The sequence below is a fragment of the Larus michahellis genome, chromosome 3 (assembly GCF_964199755.1).
Source record: "Larus michahellis chromosome 3, bLarMic1.1, whole genome shotgun sequence".
NCBI classification, from domain to species: domain Eukaryota; kingdom Metazoa; phylum Chordata; class Aves; order Charadriiformes; family Laridae; genus Larus; species Larus michahellis.
In genome coordinates this window covers 78,063,322-78,090,866 of record NC_133898.1, presented here as the reverse complement: position 1 = coordinate 78,090,866, position 27,545 = coordinate 78,063,322, and the positions used below count along the sequence as shown (strand labels likewise).

The following is a 27,545-nucleotide window of genomic DNA, read 5'->3' as shown; positions in this document are numbered from 1 at the left end:
AATTGCAGCTGGAACTTGCCAGTAGTATTTCATGTATTTCCGGGAAGTCTTGTCAGTTCTAACTGAATCCTTTATTAAAATAGAAGTTTGTTTCAGATAGAACTGATAGAATGTACCGTCCCCATTATACAAAAGGCAAAGCTGAATTAAGAGTTTTTAAATGAGTTATTAAGAGGAGATGAAATATGATTAAGATAGCTTCCCATTTTTGAATATGCAATGAGATAAACGTCAGCTCCACTTTCCCACTAAAGAAAATAAGTAGAAATGCATGCATTACAATTTGTTCAAATTCTAATTATTTTGTTTGATGAGAAAAAAATCTTTTCCTAGAGTGCTAATTGCCACATATTTTCTTAAAGATGAAAGAAAAGACAATTTCTAAAAGAAAATTTAATGTCACAAAAATTTAAGATAGTTTAGTCTTGTTTTTCATTTGAGCTTCATTAGTTTCCTTCTTTAAATATTGTTTAAGAGATCTCACGCTTTAGGAAGAACCCTTCAGTCTTCTGCAATAAAACACACTTGTCCAGATGTTGGACACAGATGGAAATATTACATTCTTGTCGTATGGAGAACAAAGGCAAGCATCATATTGGGCTGTTTAAACAGAGGTCTAGCACGTCAGAAACATGAAGCAAATCCCTCTCTTTACACACCTAGAGTTGTTCTTCCTGTTAGCATCATACTTGGAAAAAAATATGGTTACCACCTGGAACAGCCCAGTAAAGATCTTCTGAAAAAAATGGGACATCTAAAACACCAGAGCTACACGAAGAATTTTAACCTAATGTTTAACCTAAAGAATATAAGACCAAAGAGGATCTTGGTAACAGTTTTCTAGTATGTACAACGCTGCTGCAAAGAGGAAGAAAATAATAGTTAGTCTTTAATCATGGTGGGTAACACAAGAGGTCATGGGCTTGTACTGCAGAATGCTTCAGGCCAGACACCAGGAGAAAAAGACTGGTTTGAGAATTGTAGTTTCAGAAGTTAATAGAAATAAGCATATGGATCCCTATGACAAAAGGTATAGGCTAAGTATAGGCTACTGTCTTAGGAAAGAGAAATGGACGAACAGATTTCAAGATGATTTCTGTGTTTACTGGGTCTCTAGGGAGAAGCAACATTTTACTGAAAAAAGCATGCTGTCTTTCACATGAATTATAGAAGGCTTTTAGTCTGAGCAGTTTTTCTAATTTCAGTTAAGCAGAGAAAAAAAAGGTGCTTATTTGTTTTCAATTGGCAAGTTCCAAAACACAAACAACATCCTGATACAAGATAGCCCTCAAATGCATGCTTAAATTCCTCCCTGTTCAGGAGACCATTCAAGCAGGGCTCAAGAATATTTAGTTGTTTTCTGAATCAAAGATCTGAATCTGGTCTGCTTCCTGAAACATGATCATTAATGCCCAACACAAGCTTTTTCAAGTAACGACAACTCATTATATTGATATCACTTTTTAAAAAACCTGTATATCATCCAGGCTACCTTTCTTATCTATGTTGTTCTTGCCATCTGCTGGCAGATATTTTATGTTGTCAATTTAAAATGCACAAATTACTTGAAGTTAATGAAAAATAATTAAGCCAAATGTTAAAAGTTGTATTAGTAACAAGCCTATATTATATGCAAATATTGGGTATTAATGTTGTGTATTAAAAACTTTGAGAAATGTTACTCAATCTGTATTAAGATTAAAGCACTTCTTAAATACAAACTTAACATAGTACATATTCTATATTACCAAAGAAATTATTACAACATAGCATCTAACCACTAAAAGAAATTCTACAGATGACAAACCAGTAGTAAATTGATTACTTCACCTACAGATCAAATGTAGTCATTCAATTCCATACAAGCAATATTGTACAAAAGAGATGGCCTTGCTGGGGTTGGCTCTTTATGTAATACAGATGTTGAATAAGAATGACTTCAGTTCATAACAGAAACAGAAAACTGTATAAAATTGTAATTCAAAATACCAAAAAATATCTGGACCTTGAGCTTTACTAACTTCCTTGTTTAAGTGCATGGATTTTTAGAATGGTTGCACATATGGACAGGCTCTCTTTTCAGTAGCATTTAAAAACTAAAGGAGCACCCTTGCTAACGTTTCACATTATTAGCATTTAAGAGTAATTCACATACCTGGTTTTAATGTTTTGATGGCCACAGAGGTGGTATTATTCCACAGTCCTTCCCATACCTCACCAAACTGACCAGATCCTAATTTTTTCAACAATTTCAGAGATTGCCGGTCTATCTCCCACTGATCGACCGTTTTATATGACAAATCAAAAGTAGTAGGAGTTTGTAACTGGTAAAAGAAAATAAATTATAAAGTAATTGAAACTTCTGATAGGTTTTCAACAGTATACACGTCATTGTTAACTGTGTCATGTACAGTTACAACTGATATAAATAATGCTTCCTTAGAGTACACACGCGTGATAAAGTAACCTGAGAGCATAAAATACAGCCCACACCCCAGGTACTTTTTGTTAGAAATAAGAAATATTCTAAAGAAAATATCCTGTCATTAAAAGCAAAAATTAGAAATCACCCCTCTAGCAAGCTTTTTGAACAGTGACGTATTGCTTGCCTCAACCCTGTGGTATTGCTCAGTAATTACTTATGGACAGCTAGAGTTATGAAGTTGGAGATTTCATCTCCATATACATTTATAATAAGGTATTCATAAATCATGATTTGGCATATTTTCTCCTCCAGCCACATGATGATTTGTTCAAAATGGCATGGTATTCTATTATTAAGATGTTAGCTTTAAGAATGAAACTGTAGCACTACTCAGAACTTCCTGAAAATAAGCAGATCATCAACATTTTTAAATGGTAGAAGCAGATACGGGGTTAACACTTTCTGACTGGTATCTGATGAGTTAGATAAGAAAAAAATATGCTGCACAATGTAGCATCCACTGTCACCTTTAGGCATGGCTTTCCGAGCACCACGCAGAGGTCATCATCACTGTTCTTACTGTAATAGTCAACAAACTCATGCAGAGTTTTGAAAGTTTTCCTTCTGGTTAGGAAAAAGCCTCTTTCATCCAGCTTTCCGATCAGGTAGTGCTTCACAGATACACCATCAAAAACTGAAAAGATTTAAATATATTCAGTTTCCAAGAACTATAGCAATGGCACAATATAGCTTACGGACAAAACATCATAATTTTCCTAAATATATTTATCTTAAATATTAAATCTTAAATTAAAAAATCTTAAAACAAATAATTTTAGTTTCAAAGTTGACAGCTATACAAAATCTCTGACACAAAAATACACGAAGACATCTTCCGTGAGGCAGCTCATATTTTCAATCTTGTAAGGCACCAAAACCAGCCAGGAGCATCTAATTCACAGGAATAATTTAATCAGTTTTTAATATTTCATTTATCAATGCTAACATTCCAAATAGCAGCTGCTAGGCTGGCAGGCATTTTAGAGCAAACAGATCAACCCTCCACACAGCCATGACTCTCTGGAAAGCACTCACATCTTCCATGGATTTTATTGAGTTTTATGCATGTTTGGAATATGTAAAAATCAGGCCAATAATGCTCTGGTTATAGTATCTGATGACTCCCTTTCCATTGAAATGTGTTTCATTCTCATCTATTCTTTCCTAATCAACAAGACCTTTCTCTCCTCACCTCCTGTAGGTTATTTGCGTCTTTTCTTCTGTCAGAGCACTTTTTGGAGGTATCAGAAAGAATGCTGGAGCTAGACCTGGACCAGCAGCAGGCCAGAGGTGGACAAAAAATGCACTGTCACTCACCTAGTGTGTTATCTAAGGAATATAGGGCTTCTCATTGCTATTTCTGATGGCTCTGTCATATCTGACTTACAGTAGTGGTCTACAAAGCAAAGTGTATGCAACCCAGGGAGAGCGCAAGACAATCCATTGGGGTGTGGAAAAAAAGTATTTTTTGTAGCATTAATAAAGAAAATAAAATAGAATATTTTAAAATACTGTTTACTTCGTCTTTATCTCACCTTTTTTTAATTTCTTTTTTTGTGTATGTTCTATAATGTACATAATCTATCAGTATAGTAGTACATGTATATAATATACAGATAAATAAATAAACATATATTGGGGTGAATGATAAAAAATCTTTTTACTGGTAGGGGTTCACAATCAAAAAGGTTTGGAAACCACTGGCTTAGAGATCTCTTCTATAAAGCAACATCACCAGTAGCAATGGCAGGCTGAGCATCATCAGAGAGGGCAGTTCTGAAGAGCTGAAAAGGAATGTAGTACCTCATGTGGGGTGTCATTTAGCATGACACTCCATGACTGAGGCATCACTGTCCATTTCCAATGGGCAATGGAGAGCCTATGTTATATACCGAAGGGTAACTGATTTAGTTCCTATCAGAGGGGTATCCCACCCTGCAGTTAATGAAACAACACAGAGCTTTTCCATGATGAGTGAAGAGAGCTCTCAAGGGGAGGAGGATGCTCCAGTTGCCATCCTGGTCCTCATCACCAAACATTACACCTTTCCAATAGGCCAGGTGGCTCTTTCCATACCCATCAATTCGGGAGATTACCATTACTGTGCCCTTCTCAGGGCCTTCGTGCAAGATGGAAGCCTGAAAAGCAAAAGACAGGCATAGGAGAAAGGCCTTCTGCTGTTTACCTCCAGTATACCTTTTAGTAGCCAAAACTCCAGCAAACGTATTCACTTTAGTCATGTTGACTAGTGGCTATTCTTAGTTAAACAATTTAACGGAAATATGTTTCAATGCTAGAAGCAGCCTCAGTCTGTCACATTTGAAAATCTAGTTCTAAGAAAATCTTATCGCTCCCTCCTGGATATATTATAGCTGATACATCCTTCATATTGTAATACTGCATGAATTTTGGCAATCACTTTGGTTATAGTAACAGCAGAATACATAGTTACATATTGTATGCAGAAAAAAATATAGAAAATTATAGGTTGCATGCAATTAACAAAGCTGATATAATTTCTCTCGTTATTTAAATGATTAAGTTAAACAGGAAAATCTCTCCTTCCTTGAGTACTGTCAGGTATGACACAAAATTTTTCTACTGTACTGTGCGATTGTCATCCCAGGCCACCAGAGGGCATACAGGAGCTGTCGAAAATATTAGGAGAGTTTATATCTGCCACAGGTAATATTTTGAGAGAGATGATCTAGTAACTTAAAATGCTGCATGAGGACCAGAAATAAGAGTATTTGTAAATATAACTCCATAATAAAAAGATAATCACATCACACTTTTCAAACGCTATTTCTTTTTAATTTAACACCTCATAATTAGTATTTTTTAATTATAAAATGCATGCATATTTTTGTGATGTGTCATTTGGAAACAGGGCTGAAGCAAAACGAAGGAAAAGATTAATTCAGTAACAACAGACTGGAAATGTAATGACTTTTCCAAAGCTCACAGTAAAGTGCATCTGGCCAAATGAATTGCTAATTATGATGAAAAAAAGGCCAACAGGACGACTGTGTTAATCCAGTCTCATTTGTACATCACAAGTGATAGTAGTTTGACTACCTGCTTTATTTATTGGCAGCATTATAATTATTACTTGTGAAGCAGCTAACGTTAATGCAAGAGTTGGTTTGAAGGATGTGCTGTAATTTCTTAAATGAGCCTTGTATGAAGCCTTACGATTGGCAGCATACAGGTCAGGGGGTGATGTTTGTAGATCTGGACAAAATTTCTGCGCTGATACTGTCTTTTCTTGTGATAAGCAGCTGAGGTTAGTGCAGTATTTGACAGGGGGCTGTTTACTTGTAGCCCAGGGCTGAGTCCGTCTATATGAGTCCTGCATGGCACGCTCACAGAGCTGCAGCATCGTGCAGCCCCTCTGCCCAACACGACACAGAGCACGTGTCACTCAGGGAAGAGCTAGCCATAACCCCCTCGGTGCTTCCAGTCATCCCTACATCCACGCCAGAGCATGTAATGGGACAGGATCACAACTTCAGCTTCACATGGCTTGACAGCAATTAGGAGTGATGACTGCAGTGGTTTCCTCCTCAACTTGCCCTCCCCAAAAGCATCACCGCTCCCCATTAGAGTTCTTCAGGGATTCACTTTAACAGAAGCATTCCCCTCTCCCTGCTTCCCATCTTCATAAGACTGGGCCATGCAGGAGTAGATTTTGCCTCCCCCAAAATGAGAATAAAATCATTTACTACTCCTTTCCCAGGGCAGCAAAACTCAATTCTATGGTGGCATCAATAGGGTCGACATCTTCACCAAATAAATCATGGAGGAACGAAGGCACCACTACTGCCAGTGTCCCAACATCTTTCATTTCAGCAGTCCTTCCCTAGCACTGACAGCGCATTTCTGCCGGCAGGAGCTGTGCTCCCTCTCCATGCCCACTGTGGATGTGGAATGAGGATGGTTTATGAGATCACCCTCAGCAGCACAGAATGGGTGCAGTTGTGCAGTTCAGTGCAGCTGCTCTGAAGTTGTTCTCCTGCTAGGGCCATCATTTTGTCACTGCCATCAGTCTGCTGCCTTAAACTATTACCTATTCTTTCCTATGCTGAAAGCCAATCTGGCCGAGAGGAAACCACACAATCTTTTTTTAGGAGCAGGGGAAAAAAATGGAAGAAAACACAAACCATTTACATTGTCATTTAATGCAATCGGTCTTTCAGATACGATTATTCAGTGAGGGGGGGAAGTGGAGAGCCTCCTGGTATCATTGGCAATGACACTCAATTAAGCTGAGCACATCTAAATTATGGCTTTTAATTAAAAAGAGGCAATGTCTAAGATGGCACCAACATGTTTAAAATTTAATACATTTCACACCAGATGCTGGAGTCATCAACATAAAAATCTGTCGACAACATGTGCATTTTTAAAATGGGAAAACCTATTTTTAAAATGTCAAACACTTTAAAATTATAGCAACACATCTCAGTGGCCTATCTGGTTTGATGTGCTTTCCATTTAGCTATTCACAGTTGAGAAAAACCTTTCTGAATATGACTTTTTGTTTTTAATTTAAATAGTCCTTTATCATGTAAATCTTAGAAATTGTGAGTTTTTCCATCAAGGCAAGTTAGAAGTGAAAAGTGCCATTTTAATGAAAGGTAGGGTTTCTTTTTCTTTCTTTTTTTTTTTTTTTTACTGAGAAGATCCATTTGTCTCCCTCATTAACATTAAGTCGCTTACAGATTGCCCATGAGTATGAAATCAAGCATGAAAGTCATAAAATCAGTTTATGGGTGCTTGGGTAAAAATTTGTCTTCCTTTTCTACTTCTTTTCCTATTTAATTTTATTATACTTAAATGTTAGGTTGGAGAGAGCACCACAGTGTTTTCTTAAAGACCTTAATTCTGAAAGCCAGGTTATCACTCTTCTAGTCATTATCATCTACCCTGGTGTGGAACCAAAACAGCAATAGCAAGTAGAGCAAACCCAAGCAGTTCTACAGAGGATGGGAGCTTGGGGGTCTATTCTTGCTGCACTGAAAAAGTTGGAAACAGAAATTAGGGATGCATTCCAAAATATCAGGTTGTGACTTCTTGCCTGTCAGTGTACCAGCTACCATGGAGAGACAGAAGCCATCTAAGACCTGTTAAAAGAAATTCTCCTGAATCACTGTTCCTCAAGAAAACACTGCTTTTCTGCCTCAGCTTTCAGTGTCTCATAACTCATTCTGATGGAACAGAGAGGAGTCAGAAACACTGCCTTCTCCTTAGCGTCTGGTGGACTAAGCAACCTTCCTTCCAATTAATTCTCCCCACAATACAATCCACTTCATAATTTGCTTTAGAATGCACTAGCTCTCCCAAAAGTAGACATAAGTAATGAGATTATGGACATATAATGTCTGGACCACTATGTATACTATTAGGTTGGAAGCAAAGAAGCTTGCAGAACACAAACAGACACCATTCAGTCAAGCCTATTCAGTAAGCAGCAAATATTATTTAGCTCTTCAGGATGAAGTATCATGTTGAGGCTAAATTACATTCAAGTCTGGGAAGCTGCTAAAAGACATAGCTGCAGTGGTAAATCCTGTCATTAATACTCACTGTCTACACACTGCTTCAGAGTTTATTCTCTTTCTTTTCCTAAAGGAGCACAAATGTTTAATAAATCTGAGATGACACACATATACATGCTCAGAAGACAACTTGTGTTTGTGCATGGAGGGCTGGCTCCTGTAGCTGGAGCCTAGCCTTTGCGTATATTATGTTCTTCAGCACCACTCTTACCTGCCTTCATCAAACGAACCAGCATGGAAGAAATCCACACTGATGGCTTCATACCTCGCTGCCATCAGTCATCATCAGATCTCCTAAGAAACTTGAAAAATGTCTACCACAAGCTTTTATAATTGAATCAAATATGCTAAATCAGGTAGAATATAGTTTCTATCCATGATTTGTAAGAAAAAAAAATAAACAGCAGCATCAAATCTCATCCTACCACAAATGCTGGCCTAATATTTATTTCCATTCTCTTGGATGTTTCTCTGGGGCACTTCGTAGTATAAATAAGGTACTGCTGCCTTCCTGTTAGAGAAGTATTCAGGATGAAGGGTGAAGAATTAAGATTTTGAATCTTTCCTAGAAGGCTACAATTCGAGAACAACAAAAAGAAATTGCATTTCCACCCCTAGGTGCACAAGCACAAGATTTTTCATTGATTTTTACTAAGGTGTCGTGTATTCAAGTGCCAGCATTAAGCAGATAATGCAGGCCTATCTATCCTTCCCTGCATAACACCACGCTGTTATAGGTCTCACCCAGTCCTTGGATGAAATCAGTTCACTGATGAAGAACACTTGAAGGAAGCTGAAACGATGTAAGACAGGGTTAAGTTGGCATATAGAGGGAAAGTATTTTGAAAGGTTTGCGGCTATAATACAGTCTTTGGATAAAAAAGTGCACACAGAGGGGTCAGTTCAGTCACAGTTTGGGGGCAGTCTGATTCCTTGCTGGTGTTAGTTTTCTTATCGGAGCTTCTTGGCAAGAACAGATTTCCTTGAGGGCAAACTGAAGACTATGGAATGAACTCTCCTAAAACTGTAAATATTGTATTTATTTCATAAACTTCCCTGTATTTCACTCCACAGGCAACATATTTTTTTGTCTTGGCAATAAAAAACAACCTTCCCGTTAGCAGAAGACGTTGCAGGTGTATATCCTTTCCTTATGATTTGGAAAGAAAAACCAAGAATGTGTCAAAAGTTCATTAAGCGCTTAACGTGTTTCTGTGTAATGCTCAGAAGATGCCTAACACATAAACATCGAGGCAGAAGAGGAGTCAATATGAAAGAATCTGGTTAAGCACAAGACGCCTCTCATTTTACTGACATAATTCTGCACATGACAACTTATGGGTTATTCACGAACATCAAGACCCTTCACTGGCATATGCAACTCTATAGTTAGAGCACATTAGGAAGTTTGGGTGTAGACCCCTATTGTCTCAGGGACAACATTATACTTTTGACTGACGCTTGTATGACAAGTTTGATAGAAAATGTTCACGGAAACAAACGATGAAAAATCATGTTTATTACCTAATATGGCATATATCTCTGACATGAAAAAGATGACGTACATATATGTAAGTAAAATTATTATCGAATAATTATTTTATAGTCCTTTGGATTCAAATAAAGGACTTCAAATACATTTCAAAACCCATCATCATTGTAAATCTAACTTTTTAGTGATGTTTACAACTAACTTTTCAATGAAATGTGACTGATTCTAAAGTAGAGGTTTGACAATCTTCCTATCGTTTTGCCCCTGAAACAAATAAAAATAAACCTAAGGGTGTGCTTAGCAGAAATCTAATTTTCTTAAACCGCAGATCTGCCAACATGGTTTAATTTTTATTTTGTGTACCAATCAGAATAGTAGTGTACAACTGTAATGTATTTTTTGGCATTTTAATCATGAAAATACTTTCTATTTTAAGGCAGCTGGAGCACTAGAAGTACTAAGCATAAGAAAGTTAATTTCTGTTCTGAGCATATTAATAAACAAAGCCTGTAAAATAAATGTTGGTAAAAACCCAGGTGACTCTTGCCAAGTTTTCTTTATGTATCTCCTGGTAAAGAAATATTATCATGAACTTGATTTCATTTTCATGCCCACATTTTATCATTCTCAAAAGTGAAAAAGTCTCGATCACCTGAGAAATTTTTAAAACATTGCTTGAAAAACTAGAATATACCTGAAAGTGCGTATTTGCCTTTTAGACTTTCGCTTTCTCGAATTAGGAAGGCTCCTGCCTGGTTTCCAGGGTATGACAGTTGTCTCTCGGCATCTGCTCGTTTGACTGGGCCAAAAAACCATCTGAACAAATAAAAAACATTAATTTTACCAGTCAGTGAAACATACCAGGAAGATAATTTAGCTTTTATAAACATGCTGCATATTTACTAAAAGATAATCTGTGCTATGCTAATTAAATTCCAATAGCATGGGGAAAAAAAGCCAACAAGAACTACACAACAAATTTATTGCTAGAAAATATTGCTTACACATTTGAGTGAAATCTGGATTTTACTGCTGATGGAAAGTCCTACTGATTTCTAGGGAATGAGAACTCAGAAGTGACAGCCTGGCCTTATCCCAGGAAAAATTCACCAAGAAATTTTGCCAAGGCTGCTGTGGTAGAAATTGATGCCAAGTCCATTGATGCCACTTGAACTACGGAAAGGTGCAGGTATGTGCTAAAACCTCAACATCCTAAAAGCGAAAGATCCCCGAAACTGCAGAAGGGCTCTCACATTCCAAGAGGGAAATCACCCTGCAGCCTTCCCCATTCCACTGCCACGTCATATCTCAAATGAGTTACTGGCAATTTTTCAGCTCTGCTGCTGTTAGATGAACAAAACCAGTATGTCTCTCAAATCACCGCAAACATCTCAACGCCCCTGTTCTGTAACAACCTACTCCTATCTACACCTTTTAAAACATATTTTTCCTCTCTCACTAAACCCTGTAGCTTACAAGGACTTGTTCAAGCAATAGTTTTAGTTTGCCCCTCTGAGGGTACTATTTAGCTTTGTGTTGAGCATAAATTAAATGCAAATAAAACTGAGATGAGTCAGCATTTTCAGCTGGGGCGGCATTCAGCTTCCATCCAACAAACATACAAGGCTCTTTCCAAGATTAGCTCCACCCCTCATTTGAAGCAAATGATGATAAATAGTTATCAGAAATATGCCATTTCCTCATAGAACTCCCTTTAAATTAATCACAGCTAAACCTATTATGCAAACTTTTAAGATAAATCACTTGTGGTATTGCACAACAAGCAGATTGCCTATTCAGCTAACTACTTGATCTGTCAATTACGAGGGAAAAGTACAGAAGGAGTCATCAACAAACTGCTTTAGTACCTGTAAGGCTTGAAATCAACAGAAGAAATGGAGGAAATAAATGAGAACATTGGGTGACACCTTGGCTGAGCAAACATGAGGAATGAAATATGAGTTTGTATGAATAAAGAGAAAATAAAAAGAGGCAAATGCAGACACCACTGACCTACATTGAATATGCTTTATTAACAAAAGAAAATGAAATCCAGATATTCTGGACTGCATTCCTGTCCTCTGACTTGAAGATGAGTTGGATAAAATAATACTTATTTGGCAAGGAAAGGAATCTCATTAGAAAGCTGGAATTTGTTAGTAATAATTTTAATTAGTCAAACAGGCTAATTAATTCAACTAATTAATTAAATTAATTCATTAATTAGACTGTAGAAAACTAAGTAATCAATAAATGTTCAACTCCTTGACTGAGGTTCTCATCAAAGGAATGAGAGGACAGAGTACAAGTTCAACTCTATTCAAGTCCCAAAGAAAATTTGTCTACCCTAGAAACTGAGTAAGAACGTTTCTGAAATTTCTAAATACAACTGCTCTGAGAATAACATCTGAAAACTAATAAACTACATGATCTGAGAAAAAAATTAACTGATATTTTTCTCCTTGAATTATAAGATATCACTTAGTAATGTCCAAAGTGACTGATTCTCATAAGAGTATATAAAAGGTGTTTAATTTTGTGTCTCCTTTCAGAAGGATTTCATTTTGTACCAAATCCAAAAGAGCTTCCAATTAGCAAGATTGAATGTTATGTTCCGGATAATCAAAAGTATAGTCTTTACATGAGCCAGTATTTGTACATATATTGCTAGTAGCTCATATTGCTAAAGCTGAAAAAATGAGCAACAATACAATGTATGCAACAAGAGTAAATAGTTGGCTTATTTGGGAGATACAATTTAAACCAGTATTACACTTGTGTATGTAAGAACACATCTACAATACAGAATATGGTTTTGGAAAAAACCCAACATAAATGTATATCGTATTTAGGCATATGTATCTGTTCCTTTGACTTCAAAATATTTCAAATTCTATGTCTATTTTTCTTAGGTTGGAAAAGCTGCATTTAAGTCAATATGAATTTACTGCTAAGGTTTATATGGAGGATATGGAATATGTAGTTTCTGACTCCAGATAAATTTAGCAGTTGAAAAGATCCTGATTTGCAAAATACGATAGAGCAACAGTATATGACAAGGTAAGTGTAACTGAAGCAGTTATTATGGAAAATGAAACATGGACACATAGTGTATATTACCTCATTTGCCTGACTTTATATGATCTGATTAAAACATTTCAGAAAAATATAATGAAAATTACTTTTAATAGCATTTGAATATGGGATTCTTAGTTCAAAGTCATTGAGTTTGCAATAATAATCATACAGTACCAAAAGCAATACGGGTTGTGACAAAATAACGCCTTAACCTCAAAGCAAACAATTTAATTTCTTATTCACTTTTTTTGTCAAAAGCACATCTGAATTTACAGTACCATTTCCATTATAAATGGAAGTCTAAATTCCTTTTATAAAGCGTGAAGGTTTATTTGAATTTCCAGCTTCAAAAGGCTTAATATTTTACTTCATCCAAAAGTGTGTATTTCAGAGGAAAAAGTACTCTAAAGAGTAATAATGAATCAAAGTAATTGCTCACCATGAGATGTTGTTCTGCGGGATAGGAAGGTCAAACCAAAACAATACCCAGTTTTTAGTAAATCTATTTGGGTTTTATAGCTCAACGTTAGATGGAGGTTTTGAAACAGAACACTTGGAAAAACAGGACTAAAACACCATCCATTGCACAAGTTACTTAACTGGCACTTTCTCTGACTTCATTGTGCTATATTGGCACCAGAGAGTCCAGGAGAAGGTTGAATTAGCAGCTCATACACAATTTCACTATGAGCTTCAGCTCACAGCCAGACCACTTTGGGTCACAATTATCCATGCAGGATCAGCAGATTACCAGGTATGGCACAGACGAGTGCACTCAGATTTGGGCATAAATTTCCATTTCTAGCAGGAGCTGTCTGGTTAGCACAGCAGTAGGACTCTTCTGTCAGTGAGACCAGGAACATGCTTTCTTGGCCAGCACTGCATCCAACACCCCACTCTTTCTCCCTTTTCAGTGTGGAGAAACAGATCTGCTTTTTGGGGATTGTTTCTAGCAGCTTCCTCAAAATCCCTTGATTCCAACATCATTCATAGCTCTCAGGAATCCCTTCATTAAAAATTCCACACTACTTCCAGGTCACTTCTGGCCACCATATACAGGAGGACTTTGGGGACAGAAAAGATGACCTTCATGCAGATTCGTAACAAACACTGTTCTTATGTGGCACAGATGATGCCCAATACTAGAGTACCAGTAGGGTTTGTTGTGGTTATTCAGAGTGATCCCATCTCTACTGGTCATCAGTTCCACTGGCACGTTTTTGACCACAGACTCAACAGCTGATGGACACACGTATCAGAGCAGGCTTTATCACGGGATGTTCCCGAACTGTGGCAGTATCATTGCTGACCCTTCTACTCCTATCCTTTGATCCTTTTCTTCCAGCAAAGGAAAGTTTGTACCTTTATCAACATAAATGCTGGTGGTTATTCTTGAAGGGCAAATTTTTTAAGAAACCGAGATCATGTCACCTATGCTCACCCCTGCCTCCCCATTCAGCCCAATTTGAATCAGGATGGAGTCACAAGCTCAACAGAAGTTGATGGTTTCACTTGTCTCCATCACTGCCTTTGCTCAGAAGTCCTCTGTCCTCCAGGTTGCAATGCATTCCTGATTTCTGTCTAAATGTCAAGGCCCCGTTTACCTGTCTCTGCTTTGTGTCTCCCTGTGCTTTGCTACATAAAAATCCACTAAAACAAAAATAGTTCTACTTCTGAATTTTTTTTCTTATAGCAGGAAGATATGGCAGGAGCTTTTAATCTGGAAGGTGGAAGAGAGGAAGGGTAACATGGGCTAAGGGTATTGCATGCTGCATAGCCTCTGACAGAATCACTAAAGCAAAGAAAGATAGAGAGGCAAAGTTCTGCAATGCTATACCGCTGGCAGGGTTTCCAGTGCTTGGCAACATGCCTAGAAGAAGATAAAACCCCAGTGGAAAAGCAAAAAAAACCCCACAAATATGCCCATCCAAAAAAGAGTATGCAAAATGTGTATTCTTCCCTTACATTCAATTCCCTCGCGTGACTGTAATACCCCTTCTGATCATGTCACTGTCATCAGTGCAATGCACTCATTTGAGATAGACATTGAAGATTTAACAGACGATCTCAACTAATCTGGGAACTACAGGATCTGTTTCTCTCCTGAAATTAACTCTACCCAACACCCAGAATTAAACCCAAACAAAAGGATTCCCAGCCATGGTCCAGATGAAAAAGCTCATAGGGGAAACATGTTTTTGTTGGCCTGCCATTCCTTATACAGTCCCCTGCTTCCCTCTTCCACTGTAGCTTTATGCTCAGTCTCTCCTAAGTCCCAAACACACTACCTCCTAGCTCTAAAGCAAGGCGTATGCTGAGCCTTAGCCAAAGTCCCCGAGTCATGGGCTAGACAAAACACTTCTTGGCAGACATGTCTTTCTGTAGACTCGACTTTTCTGTAGACTCGACTTTTACCCTCACAGTAAAGAGTTTCTTCCTGATATCCAATCTAAATCTACACTCTTTCAATTTGAGGCCATTACCCTGTGTCCTACCATTACGATAGGTTTGTCACCCTCTTCACCCTAAAACTAAACCAAACCCTAATGCTAACTGTATATCTGGTTTTATCCTCTGCCCTTACTTAGATTTAATATGTACAGGAGCAAAGTCAGAATTACCTCCACAACGTCATATCTGAAATGACTGAGTCTGCTTTAATAACTGGCTGTAGCTGGGATGAAGGGGGATTATTTCAGTTTCTCATTCAAGTTGCAGGACACTGCAAGTAAAATAAGACTAAAGGCAGAGGTCCGTGACATGCTCTGAAGTTTGTGAACACCCAACTAAAAGGGAAAATACTGAAAGCTGAGTCAGCAGTAAGGTATAGCCAGATATAAAAACCGTGATCATTACAATAGGAATGAGGGGGGAAGAAAAGAAAGAAAAATTGCTGAGAAGGACTACATACCAAAGTAGTTCAAAGAGCGTGGAGGCATAACAGAAGAAATAGCAGGAAATCAGACACATGAAATTTATTTTCAAAAACAATGAAGACATTACAATGGATATCATGATCCTATCTTGGATCAGCACTTTGTGGCATGAGGGCATCTCACTTCTCATTTTTTCTAGGTTCTTGCAAGTGGGATTTAGCCTTTCATGTTAGGGTAAATCTCATGAGACTGCTAAATCTCAGCAGCTGGGAGGATTTGTTGCAATTCCTGTAGTTCCCAACCAGAACTCTCAATTATGGAAGAAATTATGATGACAAACAGATTAGCTGGCCCTCCAGTAGATTAACTGGATTGTGTTAGCTGTGTCTGTACTGCTAAACTATGAGGAAAATAGAAGATTTTCCAGACTAAGAAGAGCAAAGAATTACTGCAATTAGAGCAAAGGTGAGGACAAAGAAAAATAGATACTGTATATATATGCGAACCAAATATATCCCAGTTTCTTCTGCAATGCAGAAAGCTTGTGCAATAGCTAAAACAAATAAAGAAAAGCTTCAACAGTATATAAATCTTACATTTTAAATGCCTCAAAACCTACAGTCACCGAAAGCTGTAGCTGCAAAGTCAAGAACCCCCAAAGCTAGGAGATGGCAATATTAATATTGCTTTCATGGCATCCACTCAGCCATTTTCAGGAAAATCCAGTATGATAGAATCTCTAATTACATGGCTACATCTCCTGCTTCCTACAGTGTTAATATGAATGCTGCTCACTGAATAGTTAGCCTCTATTTTGTTTTGTCATTGAGTAAATGGAGTTTATTTACTGCACATTGTTTAGTCTCTGCTCTCAATACAAGTCATAAAATTACATTAATGGCTGATTTCCTAGCAGCTTCTATTATAGTGTTCATGACTATAACATCCAAATGCTTCACAAACATTCATTAATTTCTTTTTGTGGCACTTTTGCTTGTACAATATTTTTTGCAGTGGAGAAACATCACAGAAAGGGACTAAGGTAGTAAGGCATTATTATAAGCATTTTCTACTAATTTTGGGTGTCCAATTTGAAATGTCTAGGGCCTGCCTTTCAGGGAATGTAGCATCGCACAGTATGTAGTAGTTTATTCAGAGAGCAATAGCTGCTAGCTTCTGTGTCACAGAAGACAAGGAGAGATGCATGGAAAGCTAAAGAGAGTGAGCGAGAGAGAGACCCTCCAGGGTCTTACTCAGTTGCTTTCATCATATGACCATCCTGTGATCGCTGCCCTTACTCAGCACATGGAAACCTGAACAGGCTTGCCTGCGCCACTCTTCGCTGCCGTCATCCATGCGGGACAAAGAGGGCTGCTGAGCCAGCTTTTAATCCATGCCAGGTTTGCAGTCTGCTGTGGGTAAACATCAGCGCAGAAGCAGTGACAGAAGTTTACCAAGGGCACCACCAGCACGTCCTCGCTGCGCTGAGGGGAAGGCTCCAAGCACTTGCTGGGTTTTCCCCAAATATCAAAAACATAGAATGCAGCTGTCATATTCTAATGACTCTGTTCAGTTACCACATATAAAGTGCAATTTTATTTTCATAGGCTTGGTTAGTTTGAAGCTAATTTTTCTCAGATAGCAAAAAAGCACACATTTTTAATATAGCAATCTCCCCTGCAAAATAGCAAGCCCTTCCTCCAAAGTACATCCGCAAAGGATTTTTTGTATTGTTCTGAGCCACTTTTTATGCTTTCGGGGAGAAAAAGAGGCAGCCTATGACTGGTATCAACCCTGGAAAATTCACATCCAATACGGTAAAGCCTGGAGAAATTATAAGCAACTAAACAAGCTCTTATGATAGAAAATATTAGTCTGCCTTAATTATAAGACTAATGAAGTAATATCATTTCTCCAAGAGCTGACATTTCAAGAAATTAGGAAATATCACTGCAAAGATGAAAGCCTTCCAGATATAACACAGTTAAGAAACAGATGTGCTTTACAAATGATGAACTGCACGCGTGAAGGAGAGCGTGGGAGATGAGCACTGGCTGCTTCAATTTTCCCTTTATAGTCTACAGTGAATCCGACAACAGCTTTGGGGAAAAAAAAAAATAATAAAGCCTTGAGGATGAAAACTCGATTCCTTTCACGAACATTTTCAAAACCACAAGCCTTCCCAGATACGGCACAAGAATCTAAACAGTGAAAGGTCCAGGATTACTCTAGGGCTATTCTATAAGCATGAGAAAATGCTTCTAATAATGCCTTACTACCTTAGTCCCTTTCTGTGATGTTTCTCCGCTGCAAAAACAGGCTGGAAAACATAAGATCATGTTCCAGGTGCTTTGGAAACAGACCCCTTCCTCCATACTTCCTTCTACAGGCGTGCCTGGGGTTGTTTTTAATGCTGTCTATCTCATTTATTTTCAGATACTGACGGATGAATGGGACAAGGACAAAATTTAAGAGGAAGGAATTTAAAGTTAATGATAACAGAATGCATAAGACACTGCAGGAGGGAGGGAGAAAACAGGAAAGTAAAAATTCAAAGCAGATAGGACCGTAGAATATTATCAAGCAGATGGGGGGAGAGAAGGGAGAAAGTCAAAGCAAACAGGCAACAATGAAAAGAAAATAAAGACAAGGCAAAACTGAGGACTGCATTTATTGCCCAAGGGCTATAACCTGCTGCTGCCTGAGCTGCAGCACCTGCTCAGCAAACGCTGGTTTGCAGCTTATCCTGCTCCCGCAGGGCATGTGTCTTTGGCAGCGATTTCAGTCCCACTTGGGGAAACAATTTCACAGACTATCTCTTGAACTCATTTCGCAGACTAACTCCCACTGTAAGGATTGCTCTCTGCAGATCTTTTCCCTTTCCCATTCTTAGTTCATCACACCACTCGCTTTTGTACTTGCCAAGAGAATACTTCAACGCTCATTTTCGTCATATATTTATTGACTCAAGGTCGCCACTAAATGTACGGCTCTAAACCTTACTCACCAAAGTACCATCAGCAGCCAGTGAGTCAGACAATCAGTTACGATCAGTTAAAATCTTAACACACTGCAGAAAGTACCTGACTCGAGCAGTATTTGAAACAAAAAAATCATTTAAAATGTATACATATAGTGACACAGCTCAGTTCTGATTACTTATTTACCATAATCAGAAACTGGTTTCCTCCAAGGGAAACTAAAAATTCAGGTTTTCAGGGAGGGTTATATAGGTTAGCACACTTCACCTTTTGCAACCACAATGCATTTGCTTCATACGTCAAGATCTGAGTCATGGGTATTGCTCAGATCCTTGTTGTTGAATAACTTACCACAAACTAAAACGAAGACTGTCCGTATGCGCTGTGTGTGGGACCCAGAGCTTTTGAGTCTTTCCCCAGTGAAATGCAGAATAGAATAAGTCTAGGTTTCTTTCCACGGGGCAAAACAGAGAACACGTGAATAGTTGTGAAAAACTAGTCTCATTCCTACACTATGTAAGCAGCAGAGATCTATCGAAATGACAGAGCAGCATTAGTTTATGTTATGTAGGTATGTAGAAGTCTGCCTGTATGTTTCAAAGTGACAGTCTGTCTGTAGCAACACACTCTGAGTTCCACTGTATTTTCCACATTTCGAGATCAACAGCGTGACTTTTCTTTAAATAACCATTAGAATGTGAAATACACAGTTTTGGAAAATAACAGGTCCCATTTTGCTCTTGGCTTTTGGATAACATTTTGCTAATGTTCTTGTCAACGGATTACAGCTGATTGGTTGGCATTTTTCCATAAATACTAAATTTATGTTAGACTTGAGAGAGTTTTATTCGTGAGATGGCAGAATGTAAGAGGTGATAAAGAAAGAGACATAGAAGCAAAAAAAAGGAAAAGAAAATTAAGTTATACTTCTCCATATATTTTCTAAACATTTTATAGCTTAACTTGTGAAGGTATTCAATGTGAAAATTTTTCAAATTTAAATGTTTTTTTATTTCTGCTTTCAAATGGAGTTTCCATCAAAATATAAGCAATTTTTTCTTTCAATTTTGTTCAGAAAGGATTAAGTTATCTGAAAATAAAATACAACCAAGCAAATCCCTTCATTTTTTTTCAGCCCATGTTAAATATTTTGATTTGATACAAAACTAAAATGAAGGACTCTTCAGAAACATCACTGCATCTATCTTTCAGGAAAAGGGAGCCATTTTTCCTTTCCCTCTTCCCATACTTACTCGATCATGACCATGAGCACTAGGACACAAGTAATACATTCATCCACGAAACAGGGGATCTTCAGTTAAAATAATGCGATTTAAACCTATGTCTCTAACATACTCTTGTTACTATTTTGCTGGAATACACAATCTGCATAGTAATTTGGAGAACACACATATCACAGTTACAACAAAGGTAATCCTTTTGGGACTGAACTACATGAGCTACCACTAAAATTAAGCAGAACCTTTGCTACCATGTCTTTTTAGCAAGATGGGAAATTGCAGGTTATTGCCAGAAAAAAAAATCTTTGTACTTGTAGACTCAAGAACCAGATTTGCCACACTTATATTGCATAGTGTCTTTAAAGAAAGTGGTTTTAATTTTAGTACTCACTGAAAACTCGATTCTAACACTGATACAGTACAGTAACAGTACAGTAGCTTACTCCACACAATCCCAATGACTGCAGTGTAACCATAGCACACGCGTGAAACTCCCACCTACCCAGGCACACTGACTTTGTGTATACCTGAGACCCAAAAGGAGCCCCAGGTTACACTAAGAAATCATGGGGGAAGCCCAGCTGAAGAAACTGCAGGAGATGAAAACACACGAGAAGAGGGCAGCAGAGGTGTCAAAAAGGACTCTAAGCCTCTGAAGTCTGTTTTGGTCTAAGAATTATCTTTGTTTTGTGTTACCCCATTGGTTTTGTTAGAAATAATAAACTGTGCCCTCAAGAAAGGGCCTGCCATGGCTTTAGGGACTTTTACAGTAAGTAACTGTGTGGGATTGTTTGGATAAGGTAAAATTCAACAGTGAGTAAGTGTGATAATACCCACCGCAAAGGCAGGCATTTCCTCTTACAGTCTAGAACAAATTTACTGTCTGTCTAAATGTAAACACAAAGATGACTTGGGCACTAGTCTAAAAAATCCATGACATGTTGTGTATAAACCTTTTTAGTAAGTATTTCAGCAGGCCATAACTGTACTGTCATGTGATTCTGTTGTAAGGGATTGTGCATAATACTACATTAATAGTTGATAATAGCAGCTGACTGTGCTGGAAACATGGAAATTAATTTGCTGGGAGTCTGATTCAGGATGACAAACCATTGCACCTTTGGCTACTCTGGCACCCCCGCTGGTAATGACTGGGAAGAGACTATTACTCCTGTAGGGACTACTTCTCCTGTAGTATTACAAGGCCAAGCACACAAGCTCCGTAAATTAGCACAGCTCACCCAATACTAGTTTCACCACAGAATAGGAACAAAAGATAATAAACCAGCAACCAAATCACAATCTGATAGAGTTCCTTTGAGGCAATCTCCATAAATAAATCTCATTTCACTATTGGCGTAATTAATTTCAACTTTTCCATTCATTTTCCACAATATTGGTCATCTGCATGCTGCATTAATTAATCTGCTCTGAAGTTCTTCTATATGAGAAAAAAAATGGTAGGTGAATGTGATTTCATATTACTTTTTCTGTGGTGCTTTAGATACGTAAGTCCCTAGTATTTCTCCAATTTAAGAAAATAAAGTCAATCATCAAAATTTGTTCCTGGTATTGGTTTTGTACTTGTATAAGTACTTCATTGCATTTAAAACTTGTTCTAAAACAACTTGTCTTTGGAGTTGATGAAAGGCTACCATTGGATTTAATGGGCACTGCTTTGGGATGTTGAGTGTGAAATATAGACATATAATCACCTCTTTTAAAAAAAAAATTAAAATGTGTTCCTCAGACCCTATTTCTGCTGCACAGAGTTTTCCAAATAGTGCTGTAAAATCTTGCATCAGTGCTAGTACCTGTATGCATTTGTTAACACATACACGAACAAAAGTACTGATATACTGCCATAATATACTCTATAAGTAGCAATAACTCTGCTATTCATAACAACCAAGGAACAAAGTTGAAACCTTGAGGTAGCCTTAATGTTAACATGGTACAGAGAACACTAATAACATCAATTGATTTAACATTAAGGGAAACTCAAAGGGACAAGAAAATGTTCAATCATACCTTCACTTAAACCATTACAGCTTCCAAAAGCACTCAATTGATTTTCTTGAGAAAATCATTCCCGAGAAATTATTTTCTTTTCTCACAGGGAAACTCACCTCAATACAGAAGTAATACAGAAAACCTTGGAAACAAAAAGCCTCCTTTGCCTGCATAGGACACTGGTGGCAGAGCAGATCTCCCCATCCATTTTGTGCAAAGCTGTCTCTTGGACATTCACTTGGACACACACCTCCTCAGCCTGTTGCCAGCAGTCTGAGCAAACTTGTGCCATCTCTCAGGTCAGCTTTCAGTGGAGAACAACCAGGGTGCTCTGGCCCTGGGGGGACTCAGAAAGGAACTGTTCAGTCTGGCACCTCACAGTGACCCCGAGCAAAAGGACAGAATGGTTCTTCCACATGGGTAAAAATTTCTTAAACAAATGGTCTCCCAGTTTTCAGGGTCACCTTTTCAGGGTGACAGATGGGAAGGGTGACACGCTAAAGACACCTCTGACTTCCAGAAGTAGAGCTGGAGCACATTGAACTCTGTATCAGTGTGTATATTATCAGTCCAAGACCCACACAAATGGTTTCTTTCCTAAGAGATCACAACACCCTGTCAGAAAGGTGTGTCAGCATCAAATGCAGTTTCTGGGTGATTTTTCAAACACTTTAGCTCTGTAATAAGAACAAGATCTCGTTTTCTCTTTTCTTTCCTTGCACGTATTCAGAAAACTAATAATATTATTTCCAAGCTAATGAAGTTGTCATTCTGGAACAGCAAAAAACATCATGTGACTTTCTATGGATAAAAATGATACCGATTCATCCATGTCAGTGGCCAAGAATATATACACACTTCCAAACATTCATAAGCCTGTAGGAGTTTGGGAAAAGCGTACAATAAAACGAACAGAAAGCCAAGACTCTCTTTTTTGAAGTAGAGGTAAAGGAGACTACTAAGGGGATTAAGGAGCAGCCACCTCCTCCAGCCACCATGGCGCAGGGACCTCCTGCTCAGTTGCTGGAGCCCAGCCCAGGGACGCAGGGTCTCTGCCCCATGCTGAGGGATGTGGCTGCCACTTTCCCATTTGCAGGTTCAACCAGCGGTGAAGCTGAGCATGTGTCTCAGAGACACACAGAGAGGATACTGACACGACTGGTCACGCAGACTGCCACAGACAAGGCGCTGCCTTCAACAGCAACCATGCACAGGACTCACATAAAACACAAGCACAGTCCTCTCCTCCTCCCCCTCCTCTTTGGCTGTCAGAGCCGGAAGGTCACCAGTGATGGCACAGACACACACACACACTCTGGATTCACAAACACATACACATTTGTGGATCCCCCCTCCAAATACCAGCGCGGCCTGTCTCTCCATCCAACAACCCTGCCCTTATCCCAGTCCCTCTTACCCATGCTCGCCCCATGCATACCGGTCCCCCCAGCAGCTGGTTTCACGCCACACCCCAGTGGCTGGTGGCCGTGACCACCACCCACTCCAGCAGCTGGCACTGAGACCCCACTCGCTCCAGCAGCTGACACCACAGGCCACGGGCACCCACACCCCGCCTCTGCCTCCAGTTGCTGGCCCAGTACCCAGTCACACCAGTCCCCCCAGTAGCTGGCACTTCGTCCTTACAGCACTCACACGTGGGACAGAGGGTGAGGTTACACAGAGAGGTAGTCAAGAAAGGATTTAATGAGAAGACAGGACACAGTGTGGTGACCAGGCACAGGGATCAGCCAGACAAATGTACTGACTGGCCCCATTTTACACATGAACAGCACCTTTTATACCCCTTTCTGTCTACCCCTTCTTTCTTCCTCCCTGATCCCTTTTCCCTAAACCTTGTTTCACCATTTGACATAGCCCCACAGACACACACACTCCCAACATCCTGAACCCCAGATTTGCATCCTTACCAGTTGCAAAGTCCAAGTTTGCCCGTCATTTCTCGATAGCCCATCAATTAGTGCAGCTGACCAGGATTATTTCTGATTATCGTCTTTGTTGACATTAATCAGTCAGGTCTGGTGCCTCTGTGTGTTTGTCTCCCTCCTTTTCCTTACTGGCAAGGTCCTCAGATAATCTTCCTGAAAAAGAAACATTCCCTCACCCTGCATACCCTTATCAGTGAGCATGACTGAGCAAGCTTGTCCTCATCACCACCTCCCTTCTCACGTGTCCTTCAGGTTTGCCTCTGCACGTTCTTGTATATGGCTCCTTTCACCACATACCCTTATAGGCGTGAAGACTCCTTCCATATACCCTTACAGAGACTTCCACTAACTGAAAAGATCAGTAGTCTTAAAAGGAAGATCATAGAATCATGGAACGATTTGGGTTAGAAGGGACCTTAAAAATCATCTCATTCCAACTCCCCTGCCATGCACAGGGACATCCACTAGACCAGGCTGCTCAAAGCCCCATCCAGCCTGGCCTTGAACACTTCCAGGGATGGGGCAGCCACAACCTCCCTGGGCAACCTGTTCCAGTGCCTCACCACCCCCACAGTAAAGAATTTCTTCCTGATATCCAATCTAAATCTACCATCTTCCAGTTTGAAGCCATTACCCCTCATCCCACCACTACACGCCCTTGTAAAAAGTCCCTCTCCAGCTTTCTTTTAGGTGCCCTTCAAATTCTGGCAGGCTGCTGTAAGGTCTCCCCGGAGCCTTCTCTTCTCCAGGCTGAACAACCCCAACTCTCAGCCGGAGGGAGGCTTCTTCACAGGAGAGGTGCTCCAGCCCTCTGATCATCTTTGTGGCCCTCCTCTGGACTCACTCCAACAGGTCTGTGTCCTTATTATGTTGGGGGCCCTTGGATGCAGTATGGCAGGTGGGGTCTCACAAGAGTGGAGTAAAGGGGCAGAATCACCTCCCTCCACCTGCTGGCTGCGCTTCTTTTGATGCGGACGAGGATACAGTTGGCTTTCTGGGCTGCGAGTGCACATTGCTGGGTTGTGTTGAGCTTCTCATCCACCAACACCCCCAAGTCATTCTCCTCAGGGCTGCTCTCAATCCATTATCTGCCCAGCCTGTATTTATGCAAGTTAATGCACATGATAATAACAGGACATATCCTGGGTTTAGTTCTGCATCTTTGATAGGAAGCAAAATGAATTGATGGGTAAATCTGTGAGGGTAAAGTCACTGATGTCTGCAGCCTCAGCTGACTCGGGGCATTAGGGCAGATGGGGCAGACAGGTGTGCTCTGTAAAGAAGGGGTGGGTACCTGAATTTCACAGGGACCTGTGCAATGCTAATATTTCCGTTAGTGCCTTTTTATTTTGAGTGTGGGGTTTTTTTAGTCACTTATGACTAAGGAATCACCAATCCGGGAAAAATACCCAAACACTTGTTTAAGAATATAAAACTTTTTGCAGAGATGAGAGGGTTTTTTGTGGGTTTCGGTTTATGTTTTTTCCCAATAGCTTGGTCTTTGCCTACAGACATAAAGAATTGTGCAGTGTCAGCACCTATGATTTTGCTAAACAGACTTGACAATAGGTCTGTAATTAGACATAGCAGCGATGCACCCTCTGACACTGCTTATACAACAATTCCAGCCTCTGGTGAAGTACAAAGGGACAAGATCAAAGAAAGTGTATGGGCCCATGCACTTTTCATAAAATCCTTTCTGAAACAGAATAATGGGGCTAGAGGAGCCATTGGTTTGACCTCTTAGGGCATCTCTTATATTTTTAGGACTTAGTCTCTTCAGTACAGATATGATCCTACACAAAGAAAGCCCGAAAGTCTTCTATAACCAACGGTGGTTTTTACATGTTACAAAATAGTTCTTCACAGAGATACCTGACCCAGTTTGTTTAAAATCAGCCCAGCTTTAGTACTTCTTAGCCCGGCTGATCTGTTGGTTACTATTTTTCAGTTCTAAATCTGCTCAGAAATCACTCAGCTCTGCACAGCTCTGTATTGTGCTGCGCAGAGAGCCATCAAAGAAAACTATTGAGGAAACAGTAACCATTGTACAATACCTGGTGAATGTTTTTGCCAACAACATTGCTCAGAACCAACTAATCTAGGCTAGCACGCACAGCGCTTATTCCTACTGAGTCTGAAGAAAAAACATCAGACAGCACTATTGAATTATTCCAACCAGTATATGGTCTTTGTTTTTCTAAAAGGCACTGTAAAGGCCACCTGGGTTTCACAGTGCTGTAAGAAAAGCTAACTGGCTATGTTTGCAGGTTTTAACTATATTGTTTCTGGCCTTCATATGATTAATTGTCAAATCTTTCACAACAGGGTAATGGAAACTAGTATGTAATGACTATAATGTATAACGAACACAGTAATTTCAAATAAAGACAAGGTTGGAATTCTTCCTTTTTCAGAATTTGAATAGACAATGTTGTATATTTAGAAAACCACATTGCCAGAAAATAGGTGACCTAAATTAGACAAGTTTGCGTGAACTGCTCATCTACAATGCCATAATTCCTTCCACCTTTCAGAGCAGAGACACACATTTTCTGGACCTGGGTATACACGTGGATGTGTAAACACTGCTGGCACTTGAAAAAATCTGACATTTCACAGTTCTGTGAACCATCTCCTTTTGTGTTCAGTGTATCTTTGCATATTTAAGGAAATGAGCAGAAATGAAGACAAAGTTTGAGACGTCCTTGAAGACAGCACTGGAATGCTCAACGACAACTAAAGAAGTTAAGTGATTAAATTCGTAGTCTTTTTGTAGTATTCAATCATTTCAGTTCAAGAGAGGCACTCCAAAACCCACATGGCAGTTCCAAACTTTGGGTACTTTAGATGCTATGAACACAAGCTCAAAAAACATCAAAAGCGTGATCTTCTGCCTTTGCAATACACACCTTGTCTCACAGGGCTGTTTTACGTGGTCTTAAAAGTATCAGTCATAAATCCTCTATGCTCTGTGTGTGTGTGTACACATGCATGCACACACAAAAGCACACACATAAAGCATATCCAATGAAAGAAAAGATGGAATTTCAAATGAGTTCACATACAGCCATTTCAATGATTTATAATAAATAAGTATTTTGGGGATAAAGAAACCTTTTCCACCAAAACCTGTAGGAGAATAGCTTTCGTATTTAACGTATCAGGTTCCAAGAATGTGAGAACAAACTGCTATTACTTTGTGTAGTCGTGTCAGCAATGAACAGCTTTTACAAGTTCACTTTGGTACAAGGGTTACTGATGATTCTGGTGGTGTCCTAAGGAGTTTGTACTGTAATAGACAGGAATTATGAGATAGAGTGAGAGTGCACAGAAACCACAGCAGATTACATTCAGTTTTCTGAGGTGTTCAGCAGAATCTAAGGTTTCGCTTTAAAAAGAGTCTCTAGACATTTTGGCTTTAAATACCACTTTGGAAAATGACCCACATGAACCAAAGAAACCCCATAAGCCTGACTTTGCAGCAAGTCTGAAACAGGTCAGCCCAGGGAAGGCTTTATTGTTCATGTACAGTAACTCAGATTCAGTCAATGTATGAAATAGTTAAAGCTGAGTCAGGTCACAGAAGGTGAAGGAATTATGGAGATTGACAAAAATAACCTACAAGTCACTTCTGCTTTCAAAGGGTTGTTTAAAAAGCTCATTGTGGAATTGACTGGTGAGGTTTCATTGATTAGGTCTGGGGCTCGGTTTCCACCAGCTGGGAAATACCTACATAAGAAATCTCTCTGAAATAAGGAATGTTTCTGAAACTGGCAAAAGTTAAAAGTAATTGCTGTGATCTTCCTTGACCTAATCTGCTAGGAATTTGTGTGGATTTACTTCCCTCAGCACAGCAGCCTTGTGTCAAT

General features: G+C 39.2%; 1 protein-coding gene across 1 annotated transcript in view; it reads right to left on the bottom strand.

Moving 5' to 3' along the window:
* The window catches only part of FRK (fyn related Src family tyrosine kinase), a 53,076-nt gene that overhangs the window by 20,435 nt on the left and 5,096 nt on the right, over positions 1-27,545 (bottom strand). Inside the window, exons 2-4 of the mRNA XM_074580912.1 lie at positions 10,233-10,354; positions 2,953-3,119; positions 2,156-2,324 (exon numbers count right to left, since the gene is read on the bottom strand). Coding sequence (XP_074437013.1) covers positions 2,156-2,324; positions 2,953-3,119; positions 10,233-10,354 — 458 coding nt within the window. The remainder of the gene's footprint in view (positions 1-2,155; positions 2,325-2,952; positions 3,120-10,232; positions 10,355-27,545) is intronic.